The 13,057-nt window shown below is 36.5% G+C and overlaps 1 protein-coding gene across 12 annotated transcripts in view; it reads left to right on the top strand.

Moving 5' to 3' along the window:
• RCHY1 (ring finger and CHY zinc finger domain containing 1) overlaps positions 1–13,057 on the top strand; it is a 112,061-nt gene that overhangs the window by 8,392 nt on the left and 90,612 nt on the right. For 5 of the 12 annotated variants that reach the window (XM_084970621.1, XM_021100265.2, XM_084970620.1 and 2 more), the window contains 6 exons: positions 3,413–3,491; positions 4,911–4,955; positions 5,065–5,123; positions 5,212–5,238; positions 6,157–6,277; positions 8,669–9,299. In XM_084970621.1, coding sequence (XP_084826747.1) covers positions 3,468–3,491; positions 4,911–4,955; positions 5,065–5,123; positions 5,212–5,238; positions 6,157–6,277; positions 8,669–8,797 — 405 coding nt within the window. In that variant the 5' untranslated portion in view covers positions 3,413–3,467 and the 3' untranslated portion in view covers positions 8,798–9,299. 12 annotated transcript variants of the gene reach the window in all.

Below are 13,057 nucleotides of genomic sequence, written 5' to 3'. Positions count from 1 at the left end.
ACTTATTTGGGGATGCACTTAAGTTTCTTGGAAGCAGTTTGGTGCTTCTGAGACTTGCTTTTATAATTTGTTAGATGAGTTTGGAGGTATGATTTTTCTAGGAGTAGTATTACTCCTCACTCCTGAGGCATTACCTTCCTGAGTTCTCTACCCGGTACCCCGTGAACTTGAAGGTTTTCCAGTCTGTCTATTGGGAATAAGCACTGACTGGCATGTCTGCGTGCCAAGCACTGCTGGTTTCCTTGGGTGGTTCTTTCCCTACCTTGGGTAGTTTCTTTACATGCATATGCTGATGTGTATCCTTCTAGGTAAATACTTGACAGGCTTCCTCAGGGCAGCCCTGTCCTCTCTGGTGCTCTGTCCTGTGTACTCCAGCTGCCTTGGTTTCCCTGGGTTCTCAGCTTATCTTATCAGTCAGGCAGTCTTTGTGGCTCTGCCTCAGTTCCTCCAACTTGTCCTAGTGCTTGAAAGTGCTCTAGGCAGTAAACTGGGGCAGTTGTAAGGCTCGGTTTGTTTTCTATATTTCACAGATCACTCACTGTCCTTCATCCCCTGATGTTCATTGAAACCTGTTTCATATAGGTAGATATATGAAAGGCAGGTAGACCTAGTCTCTTGTCTGTTATTCTGTCTTGGGCAGTATTGGAGCCTCCCTGCAGGCTTTTACCTGTGGAATTTGACAGACTAATTCTGAATTTCATCTGGAAGAGAAAAGTCACAATAACCAAGCAGATTTTGAAAAGGAAGAGCAACAAGGGGGGGGGGAGTTGCTTAATTGCATAATCAAAACAAAGTAAATTTAGAGTACTTCAAATGGCGTCCTTTGCACAGGAATAGACAGATAAAGGGAAAAACTGTTGTGTGTCATATTTACACATACGATTTTATAGCAGAAGTGGCATTTTGGAGCAGGGGAAAGGATATTAGGATAATTGATTACCCATCGGGGAAACAAAAAATTGATTACTAAACTCTTTGCATTCATTAGAGTATGGTTTTAGCATGTTGTGACAAAAGTCCAAAATAACAAGTGACTCAAAAAGGTCACTTTTCTCCTGGAAAAGTCTGAACCATGTAGTTTGTTAAATAGGAGTCCAGGTTCTTCTTATTTTTTTCTCTTTCCATCCATAAGATATTTTCTTGTCTACATAGTTTAAAAGAGCTCCTATTCCGGGTGAGTGGAAAGGGGGAAATGGTGAAGGGAAGGTACACTCTTTTCTCCTAAGGGCATAAGACAGAATTTTCATTTGTCTCTTCTGTTCACAACCTCCAGAGAAGTTAGAAAATAGTTTTATTCAGGATAGCCCTGTGCCTAGCTAAATGTTCTGTTGTACAAGAGGAGGATAAAAAAATTGGGTAACAACTAGCAATCTCACTTTTACCATACATAATGTTTCAGATGAATGAAAGAAAAATATAAAAATTATGAGTCATGGTATTACAAGTATTGGAGAATATGACCCATAGGTTTCAAAAGTCTTTGCAAAACAGACAGAAGCATAAGCCATAAAGGAAAATATCAGCAGCTTTTTATTACATGGGAATTGAAATGGCTACATGACAAAAGAGAAAAAAAGGTGGCGGGTGGAGTTCCCGTTGTGGTGCAGTCGTTAACGAATCCAACTAAGAACCATGAGAGTTCTTCCCTGGCCTTGCCCCATGGGTTAAGGATCTGGTGTTGCCTTGAGCTGTGGTGTAGGTTGCAGACGCAGCTCGGATCCTGTGTTGCTAGGGCTCTGGTGTAGGCCGGTGACTACAGCTCCGATTCGACCCCTAGCCTGGAAACCTCCATGTGCCGCGGGAGCGGACCTAGAAAAGGCAAAAAGACCAAAAAAAAAAAAACCAATGGCGTACCAGAAAAGTAATTATAACATATACAGGTGAAAAAGATTAATATTCAGAATACGTACAGAGCTCTTTTAAATTCGTTTCCTCAAAAAACTAAAAGTAGAACTGCCATATGATACCATACGCAATTCCACTCTTGGGAACATAATCTGAAAGAATTGAAAATACTGATTAGAAAAAGTACATGCATCCTAGTTCATAACAGTAGCCTAGATATGGAAGCACTCTTAAGTGTTGACCAATAGATGAATGGATAAGGAAGATATAGTATGTACACAACACACACACAGACACAAACACAGGCATACACATAAACACAATGGAATATTATCCAACCATAGAAAAGAATCAAATTCTGCCATTTGCAATGCTGTAGGTAGACCCGAATAGTATTATGCTTAGTGAAAGAAGTCAGAGAAAGACAGATGCTGTATATTATCACTTATGTGTGGAATCTAAGAAATAAAACAAATGAATGTTTGTAACAAAACAGGAACAGATTCAGAGATATACAAAACAAAGTAGTGCATACCAGTGGGGGGTTGGGGAAGGGACAAGATATAGGAGTAAAGGATTAAGAGATACAAACTGATACATATAATAGGTAAGCAGCAAGGATATATTGTACAGCATAGGGAAATATAGACATTATTTTCTAGTAACTTTAAATGGAGTATATAAAAATATTGAATCACTATGCCATACACTTGAAACTAATATAATATTGTAAATCAACTATCAACTTCAGTTAAAAAAAAAAAGCTGATTAAAGGCAAATACCCAAGTGGAAAAATGAACCGAGCACATGAACAGACAATCCACAGGAGAAATCCAAATGGTTCATAAACATGAAAATACGCTTCCTGTCTCATCATTTGAGAAATGCAAATTAAAGTGCCATTTTTCATTTGTCATGTAAGTAACCAGTGTTGGCAGGAGTGTGGGGAACAGAGGTACCATCACACACTGTTCGTGGGAGTATAAATTGGTACCATCTTTGCAAGTCAGTTTGGCGGTATCAGAACTGCTGATGCAATGCCCTCTTACCCCATAGTTTCACTTTTAGGAATCTTATAAAAAATCACCATGTAGGTTGTGATGTCTATATATAGGTATTTATTATGTCATTGTATTAACTAAAGATAGTAAATCATGTCAATAAAAGTATTAAAATTTACAGTATGTTCCTATCATGTAATCCTGTGTAACTATGAAGAGGAATGAAGTGGTTCTATATATTCACACATAGAATACTCTTGAGGAAGTACTGTTAACTGAAAAAAAAGTTGCCAAGCAATATATATAGAATCCATCTATGTAAAAAATAAAACCCAAATTGTGTCTATGTGTATATTTGTAGAGAAAAAGACATGGAAGGGTAGATAATCATTCTCCTTAGAGTGTTTACATTTGGGGAGTGAGGTTGAGGAGGTAGGGATTTATTACTTCATCTTCAGTGTGGTTTGAACTTTATAGTGAAATTAAGCTTATATATAATGAACAAATGATTACTATAGTAAGAATGAATCTGAACTTTTGTTTTTCATATTTTTTTTTTTTTTAGGATTGGTCCAAAGGAAGATTTTTTCCACTGTTTGAAATGTAACTTATGCCTAGCAATGAATCTCCAAGGAAAGCACAAGGTATATAATTCAGTTCTCATGATTTAAAAACTATTACAGTGTTTTTGAAAATACCTTAAATCCTAATTTGTTTAGGAACATGCTGATTTTCAGATATTACCAAGTCGTTCATGTCGCTTTTTATTTTTAAGCAATACTAAGAAGTAGATGTTCTAAAGCTTACGTGTCAGAACATCTAATCTATAATTCCTTTTCTCTATATAAGAGTACTTACATTTTTATTAGTATAATGTAGACAAGTTCTAAATTGGCTCATGGATTCTTATTATTGGTACTGGTTTTAAGAATAGCTTTATAATGTATGATATAAAGTGTAACCTTTTGTTAGCATTCCTAGAAAATTTAGTATTTCTTTCATAATCTGAAATATTTTTTAATTTGGATGCAGCAATTATATCATGATTCTAGGCCTTTTAAACATTATTTTTCATTACTTAGAAAAAAATCTAATAACTCATTTACAGTGCTGATTCTGTCCAAGAATTTAGAGACTGAAGAGACTGATGAGGGGTTTAGAATACTATATAGTAGGTAATAACTGGCCTAAAATACTAGAGTGGTAAGAGAAATTGAGGTGAATAATAAACATATGAGATATGCTGACAAGGTGTAAGGGAGAAAGAATGAGGCTGAATAAAGACTCCCAAGGATTTTAACCCTGGCTTAAAGTACTTGATTAATAGATTGTGAATTTGTAGGAGATAAAAAATTAAGGTTAGTTTTACTGGCTTTAGTTTGGGGTGATGGCAAGATGTGCTCTGTTGTCTTTAGAAAAATTATATACCTATTTTCTCTTGTAGTTTTGTTTCTTAGTTATTTTGTATTGTCTGTGTTTGTAAATGGTCCTGTCAACTACTCAAGTGCTTACTTAAAAAAACCTGGGCATCATCTACGGCTTGGTGCCTTCTCTTACCTCTTCACAGATGACACTATCTTGTCAAGTTAAGATCTCAGGCCCTGGAGGTCTCCTGTTGGAGCTCAAATATATTTCCATCTCTTGCTAGTATGTAATTTTGGAAGGTTATTTAGCGTTTCTAGGCCTCAAATACCTCATCTATAAAATGGAGTAATAATTGTACCTGTTTCATTTAGAGTTGTGGGGATTAATTGGGTTAATACAGGTAATGAACCTGGCATATGACATGTGTTAAAATTTCTGTAATGTGAACTGTTATTTTGTTATTTGTAAAATGAAGATAATTTGAATAATTAAGACACATTAAGCAATTTCATTGTCTCAGGTAATGTACACAGCCTGAAATAGTTGTGAGAGTTAACTGTTCAGTTCTTGTCTGACATACAGGAAACGTGTATTAATGTTACTTATTACCTTTAGTAAGCTGGTATTGTTTCATTTGTTAGTTTTTTTATAATTAATACTATTAAGCTTTTGGTAATTTTAGTTTTGCTTTTAAACAGTGTATTGAAAATGTTTCCCGGCAGAATTGTCCAATATGTTTGGAGGTGAGTTTAAAATGTTTTTAGCTTTGGAACATTCTGTCTTGGATTGAAAGTACTGATTATTTATATTGTCTTCGTGTAAGTAAGCACTAGCATTTATTTCCTTTTACAGGACATTCATACATCCCGTATTGTTGCTCACGTCTTGCCATGTGGACATCTTTTACATAGGTAAGGTAACTGGTTTTTTTCCTCAAAACATTTGAAAATAGTGTAGGTACTTTTTGCTTTACTAAAATAATGTTGTGTTTTCTTTCAGAACATGTTATGAAGAAATGTTGAAAGAGTGAGTGTTTGATGGGATTTTAAAAAATTGTAATTGTAAGATGTCTGTTTTTTCTTTTTTTGAAAGGAGGGGGAACTGGGCAGACTTTGCAGTTACTTATATAGGGTATGGCAGAGACTTCCCTTGAGATGGGTCAGGTTGTGTTAAATCGGTGGAGCACGTTAGGTGACGTGGGACTATGCCTTTGTTCCTGTGTTTCCGGTATGCTTATCTCATCGCACAACTGGAGACAGATACCTCTCATTTTCTGACTGTACTTAGTGGAAAACTCAGTTTCTCTGCCAGAGGCAGTCATAGTGTTGTAAGAAAATAAAAATACTGAGGCATGTTGCTCAAAATTCTAAGTTGTTGTATGGGCTCAGTATAAAGACCTGCAAAAAAGGCTGGTAACAATTTATCTCATATTGACTTTATTGCGGGGAAAGGGTGATAAAAGCGGGTGCAAAAAGTTAGGGCAGAGGAGACCGTCATAACTCCTTCCGTCCTGAATACTGATGAGCAGAGATTTTAATTTAACAGATAGAATGGAACATTTTTCAGAAGTTTTAGAAAGGAAATAATATCATCTGAATAAGTTTTAAGGAATACTATCTCTTCTTTGCTTGGATATATTAAGAGATTAAGGCTGTTTAGGTAAAAAGCAGCTTAATTGGTTTTTAAAATATATTGAGTATATTCTACAAAGAATATGGCGTAATTCCTTTCTATGTTAGAGAACTGAGAAAAAAGAAGTAGGTTTAAAAAGTACCTTTGATAACAGGATTTAATTGAAAACTTTAATCCTTAAGAATTTGCGGGTTCGTAAGTTTATCTTGGCAGTGTAGACTGTATGCCCTGTCTTGGTTTATGTGCCAATTATGCTTGAGTTTATAGACACCTTGTATAATGTTTGGAAAATAACTCTTCTGTCTCTTCTAGAGGCTACAGATGTCCATTATGTATGCACTCTGCTTTAGATATGACTAGGTACTGGAGACAGCTGGATGATGAGGTAGCACAGACTCCTATGCCATCAGAGTATCAGAACATGACTGTGGATGTGAGTAGGATCCATGCTTAAAAAACTTTGCAGATTCTTTGTTGATGTTCGTTTTTGCTGTTTCTCTTAAACCTGTATAAAAAATTGTTCTGACATAGATGCCAATGTGATGATTAATGGGAAGGACAAAATAATCTTCTTTTAGTTACTCCTAACTCAAAAGACCAGGGTGTGGGCGGAATCTAAGAATACCTTTGTGTAATTCTCTCCAACACTAGATGGCAGGCAGAAACTTTATTCTGGATTATTTATATATTACTTACAGAGGCAGTCAGTGATGTAACTGAGTAGAGGTAGTTTATTGGTCTGTTTTATTTTAATTGTATAATTAATATGCTCAGTTTTAATTAGTTTAAATTTTATTTCATGCAAATATGTTTGCTGATTTTTTTTTTGAAGGTTACATTTTGGTTTTTACTGTTTATTACCCATTTTATTCTAATTCTTTTAAAATTTGGTCTTAGCCTACAACCTAAAACAAAAGAAGTATTTCTGTGCTTTTGCCTTATGGAGAATGATCATCTTTTCTCCATTAATTGAGATTGCTGCTGTCTAAGTCTCAACATATTATATCAAATGACAGATTGGAATCGCAAAGTAGATAGCTTTCTGGTACTTAAATAATTTTTGGACATAGGAATTTTCAAAACATCCTTAATTCAGATACCTCTATATAAAAAGATGAAAAAACCACTTAACAAAGCCAAATAAGAAATACTTTTATTTATGCTGGAGCACTTCATAATTCATGTGGATAATTATTAGTAAGGTCAATGAAAGATAGCTTTTGTAATACTGATAGTCATGTGATGTTTTATTAGATGCTGTAGTGTACTGTGTTCTGTTTAGATCATTTTTTAAAATAACAGCTTTATTGAGATATAATTCATACACCATAAAACTTCCATATTAAGTATGCAGTTCAGTGCTTTCTAGTATATTCTCAGCATTGTGCAAACACATCCACCATCAATTTTAGAATATTTTCATCAGAAGGAAACCCTGTATTCATTAGCAGTCATCATTCCTTAATCACCTAGCTCTAGGCAACGACTAATCTATTTTCTACATTTAGATCATATTCTTAAAGGAGTTATTTTCCAAATTATAATTTAGAGAAAATGTGGATATTTTCTACTTATTATGGTGTGATTATTCTAAAGCTAATGCTTTTTTCACATAGTACTGTATTAACTTGTTTTCAGGTTAACACCTTTTTTATTTTTCAGCATCTCAGTACTAGAAGAGATTAATTCCTAAGTGGCATCTTATTTTAGGGACGATCCCAAAACTTTTCTTTGTGCAACTTTAGAAACTATTTGGACTTTAATTCATTCCTAAGGCATGGAAGACTAGGAACTTAGTATATTAAAAAATAAGCAAAACTATTATGAGTATGTAAAAAATTATTTTATTAGCTAAGATATATATATATATATATATTTTTTTTTTTTTTTTTTGGTTTTTTGAAGGGCTGCATCCTTGGCATATGGAAGTTCCAGGTTTGGGTTCAAACCGGAGCTGTAGCTACCGGCCTACATGCCACAGCCCCAGCAACCTAGGATCTGAGCTGCATCTGTGACCTACACCACAGGTCATAACCATGCCAGATCCTTAATCCACTGAGTAGGGCCAGGGATTGAACCCACGTTCTCATGGATACTGGTTGGATTAGTTTCTGCTGAGCCACAATGAGAACTCCTACTAAGATTATTTTCTAGGTGTCAATGAAAATAATGAAGTTGTGTGTTATTTTGAGTTAGTATAGGTGTTGATCTGATTGTGCTTTTGTTAATTTTCGTACTAGTACTGTTTTTACTACTTGGGAACTATTTTAAAATAAGACTTCTTGGCTCAAATCCACGTTTACATTTTCTAAATTCAGAGCTACCTTAATAGCTTCTTAGAGTTTTCAGTGAACAAATAAAAGGTTTCAGTGAACAAATAAAAAGGTTCAGTGAGCAGATATTTCTGTTTATGGAAATGTTTAGTTTTATATATGTATGTTTTCACATCTTCAGTATGGTTTTTTTGAGCAGACAGTGCCACTTCTATCTATAAGGTTTCAAGTTTATTTTATTTTTTTTGGTCCTTTTGTCTTTTTGTCTTTTGTCTTTATGCACCTGTGGCATATGGAGGTTCTCAGGCTAAGAGTCCAATCAGAGCTGTAGCCGCCGGCCTGCAACATAGCCACGGCAACTCGAGATCTGAGCTGGGTCTGTGACCTACACCACAGCTCACAGCAACGCCGGATCCTTAACCCACTGAGTGAGGCCAGGGATTGAACCCATGTCCTCATGAATGCTAGTCGGGTTCGCTAATCGCTGAGCCACGATGGGAATTCCTATCTATAAGGTTTAATATACATAATTTGAATTCATCTCTTTTCAGATTCTCTGCAATGATTGCAATGGAAGATCTACAGTCCAGTTCCATATATTAGGCATGAAATGTAACATTTGTGAATCGTACAATACTGCTCAGGCTGGAGGATGTAGAATTTCATTAGATCAGCAGTGAGCAGCCTGTGCTTCACTGGAAAACTCAGCATTTTCTGATACAGAAAAAGGCTATCTTTTTGTCAATGCGTCAATCTATGCAGTAGAGCTGATGTGTTTTGTACTAGTGTCACAGCATAAAATCATATTACAAGACTTAAGGATTCAGGGTCTCTTTATAGAAGAGAAAGCCACCATGCTTGTGTTTTGATTGGAAATTGCTTTGGTGTTAGTTGTTTGGAAGTCAATGATGTTTGCCACTGAAATTTGCATTCATAAATGTATTATACTTCTATGGACCTTTGCTTTAAGTGACACTATGCACACAGAATTCATTTCTAGTTCTTGATAGAACTGTACTTAATTCTCAGTATTATTCTTGACTTCTTAAGGGCTGCACTATAATGAGAATGTGTTCTATCTTACTGTTAAAATCTAATTACATATACTTTAGAATTTTCTAAGACAGTCCTGTAAATGTGAATTTTGATGTAATAACTGCTAATAAAATTATATGGAAACAATTTTATAGAAATTTTTTTCTAAGGTTATCTATTTTTTGGCTCAGAGCAATATAGTCTTAAAATGTAAAAGAAATCCTCTTTTCTTTGTTTTGAGGTATTCCCTAAGAGTAATTGAGAAAAGTTAAAATAGTAGAACTCTTCTTAGCCTAAAGGAAACCATCTGCATTGAAAATAGTTCTGTTTTGCTTATCTGAAATGATTTTTTTCCAGAAGTAGTTTATTCATTCAGTTAGCAAGTAGTTAGTGAGCAACCGTTATGTTCTGAGTATGGTTCTAGATGCTGTAGTGAACAATATAGACGGAAGTCCCTGCCCTCATGGTGTTACATTCTGGTGTTCGTCCTGCGTGATTGGCTTTTCCTTGTTTTTCTTTATGCATGCAGTGGTTGTCTTTGTTATAAATGGGGTAGATTCTTTCTTCCCTCATGCTTGAATTTAGATATGGATGAGTAACCTTTTTTTTGGAGACTCAAGATGGAATTATACCTCAATTCAGGAATATGGTACAGAGAAATGTTTGATGATCCTGAATTTTTTTTTTTTGTCTTTTTGCCTTTTCTAGGGCCGCTTGCCACAGCACATGGAGGTTCCCAGGCTAGGGGTCCAATATGAGCTGGTAGCTGCCAGCCTACACCACAGCCACAGCAACACGGGATCCGAGCCGAGTCTGCGACTTAACACCAGAGCTCATGGCAACACTGGGTCCTTAACCCACTGATCGAGGCCAGGGATCGAACCCTCAACCTCATGGTTCCTAGTTGGATTTGTTAACCACTGAGCCACAATGGGAACTCCGATCCTGAATTTTTTACAGTGGTGTCCCAGTATCCAGCTTAGCTTATTTCGATTAGGAGCTGAAATGTTTACATATCTATTGGCAGGTATTTATTAAACACCAATTTCTTTTTGTCTTTTGTGATTTCTCAATTCTTCTTAACCAGTATATAGAGCTCTCTATGATCTTTTAGCTCATCTTTGAGGTAGTAGTATGTTTATGGCATCATAAATTTTAGTTTTAAGCTCAATCTTTTTTTTTCTCACTAAAGCCTATTTTTATATTGTATACGTATTTAATTTTAATTAAAAAATTTTTAGTCATGTGTCAAAATGAATGTGAGCAGTAAGTAGCCAACATCATCTCTTGTAAGTACTTGACACTTAATAGGTGTTGAGTAGTGAATGGATTAATTTGAAATGAATTAACTTGAAATAGATGTTCAGAGTCTATGCCACTTCTTTAAATAATCATCTCTGCTGGAGTTCTTTTATAGTTTTTGCTGTTTGCATTATTTCACTGAATTTCTTACTAAGTGGACTTCTTTCTTACTGTCATCTTCAAGTGGCTTTTTCCCATAGTGCTTGTCTTTAATCTTTTGGATTATATGCCACCTTCGGCAGGTCTGCTTTTTTAATTTGTTATTACACTTCCTAAGCTTAGACTTGTTACAGGTTTGGTCAAAATAATGTACACGTTCCCTGCTGTGTATTCAATTAAGCCCAGATTCCTTGCACTGAAGTCTTTACAATACTGTTCCAATTTTATCTTTTCAGTTTTATTTTTCATTGTTTATTTACATATTATTTCTTTAAAACACCTCCTTTGAAATTATGCTGTTGGCCTTTGCACACATGGTCCCTCAGGAATGATCATTCTCAGAGAAATAAAGTTGTCAAAGGCCTGCCTCTTCTTCCTGGTCCAGCTCAAAGTTTACCTTCTCCATGAATGCCAGTTAACACCCAAACCTGTTTGTTAACTTCTCCCTCTTCTGAGCTACAGCACTTTGTACAAGTCTTAAAAGGACTTAGCATTTCCTTTATTATCGTCCGGTTTGTCCTTTTCCCCTCATTTGTACATTGTATGTGAAAAGTAAGCATTAAAGCATTCCATGGACCAAGCTGGGGTGGGAGTACACCCGAGGTTACCGACAGCCCTCTAGCAGTTACCTTGTGGGGGACAAAGGGAGGCGAAGGTGAGCAGGGTAGACTGAGGCAGTGAGCGCACCGACCCCCGGGGTTGGGGGTGAGAAAAATAGCCTGTTACTTTATAAAGTCAGTGACGCATCTTTACATCTTTTCAAACACCTTGCTTATAAGAATTTGTTGAATTTCTAGTGAAATTAAAAAAAAGAAACAGCTAAGTGTTAACTGTATATAAGAATTTGATAGAAGTGTGTTTGTATGTACAGAAATTCCTTGGAAAGACCCCCAGAAGTGTTTAGTACTAGAATATATTGATTGAAACATGATGGTATTAAATCTCTCAACCTAGGAGGTAGGAATCAAGTCATGCTGGAATCTGGTTAATAGGTTCATCTATTCATTTATCCCATTTAACAAGCATTTATTTTGTGCCGATTATGTGCCAGGTACAATCTCTGGAGCTGGGTTATTTTAAAAAAGACAGTAAACGACCTCAAGTTGTTCTTGGCATAGGAGAGGTGAGTGTGTGGCTAGTAGTGTGACAGGAGGGCTTCTGCTGATTTCTGACAGTATCCAAGTGGCCCAGTAAGTCATGAACTCTTTAGAAACAGCTTCTTCAGGACAGCTTTTTGCTTAGTTCTGCCACATAAGGACCATAAAAATACAGTCTTTGGGAGGTTTGTAAGTCTGTGACTTAAGGTGTTCTCTATTTTAGAATAGGCAGTTTATCTTAAATTCCCATGGCTATCAGCAGGCAAAGCCCACTCTGAGGGTGATACACAGGGTCCCTGGTGTAACACCTGCCATTCCCAGTGCATAAAGGATTGTCTTTGTCCATGTTTTGTTGCTTAGGCCTGCCACGCGTCTACACTTGTAAACTTCTGATCACTATCAAAGCATCAGAATGATGGCACTATTTTTTTTTTTTTCTCTCGAGGCAAACAACATGATAATCAAAATTGGAGTAAAAACTTTCCTTAATCTTCCACCTGTTTTCAACTATTCTCATTTTCACTCCTTGCCCTTTTCCTCGTCTTGCATATTCTATTTTTCTGGAGTCATAATTCAGAATGAGCTAAGTATGGTAAGCATTCCCTTGGCTTTTTTAGAGGCTGCTCTTCAGAGGTAATTTCAGCCATTGCTCCTCATCCTCTTACAAGGATGTGGAGACTCTGAGGGGCTGAACCTGTCTGAGCCTGGAGAACCTTGAAAGGAAAGGACAGTTCTGCATCTCCTTGGGTCTGGTCACAAAGTGAAGAGATTGTTTTGGAAACCCATCCATGCTGGCCCTGACACGTTGTCCATCACCCCCTTCTCCCCACCTCCCACTTGGCATCACCGTAGCATTTACTTGAAATCTCTGATTGTTCCAGTCTGCCTTGCTTATTAGATTGTTTGCACGTTAATCTTCTTGCTGAATTCTAATTTCCTTTAGAGCCAATTGTACAGTGCTTGATACTGAACTTAATATGATCTAGGCCTTCTCTCAAAGTTTTAGAGAGTTACATTCCTCCGGAGTTCTGAATCAATTGAGAAGTAAATATGGGAGTCAGATATTGCTGCTAAAGCTGGAAAGGAGATTGAGGTTTGGAACCAAGGCCACGTTGAGTTTTGTCTTCCCTGTTCTAAGTTGAATTTGTCCATACAGGGGAGTCTCTGCCCTGGAGAAGGGACCAGTGAGACCTAAACACTGCAGTTGCTGAGGGCAAGGCCAGAGCCAAGCAAGGGCTTAGCCACCCATGGACAATGGCTTTTTCCCAAATCTCACCACTCATGTGCAGTGACTCCCAAATCCAACCATTATCAGGTAAGTCCCTCTGATGGGGTGGGATGAATGGG

This window comes from Sus scrofa, chromosome 8 (assembly GCF_054392235.1).
Source record: "Sus scrofa isolate SSC_HxYL_T2T_F1_AM1 chromosome 8, Sscrofa_HxYL_maternal_Yorkshire_Landrace_v2.0, whole genome shotgun sequence".
Lineage (NCBI taxonomy): Eukaryota > Metazoa > Chordata > Mammalia > Artiodactyla > Suidae > Sus > Sus scrofa.
Note: the sequence above shows the minus strand (reverse complement) of the source record. Positions and strands in the feature narration are given on the sequence as shown.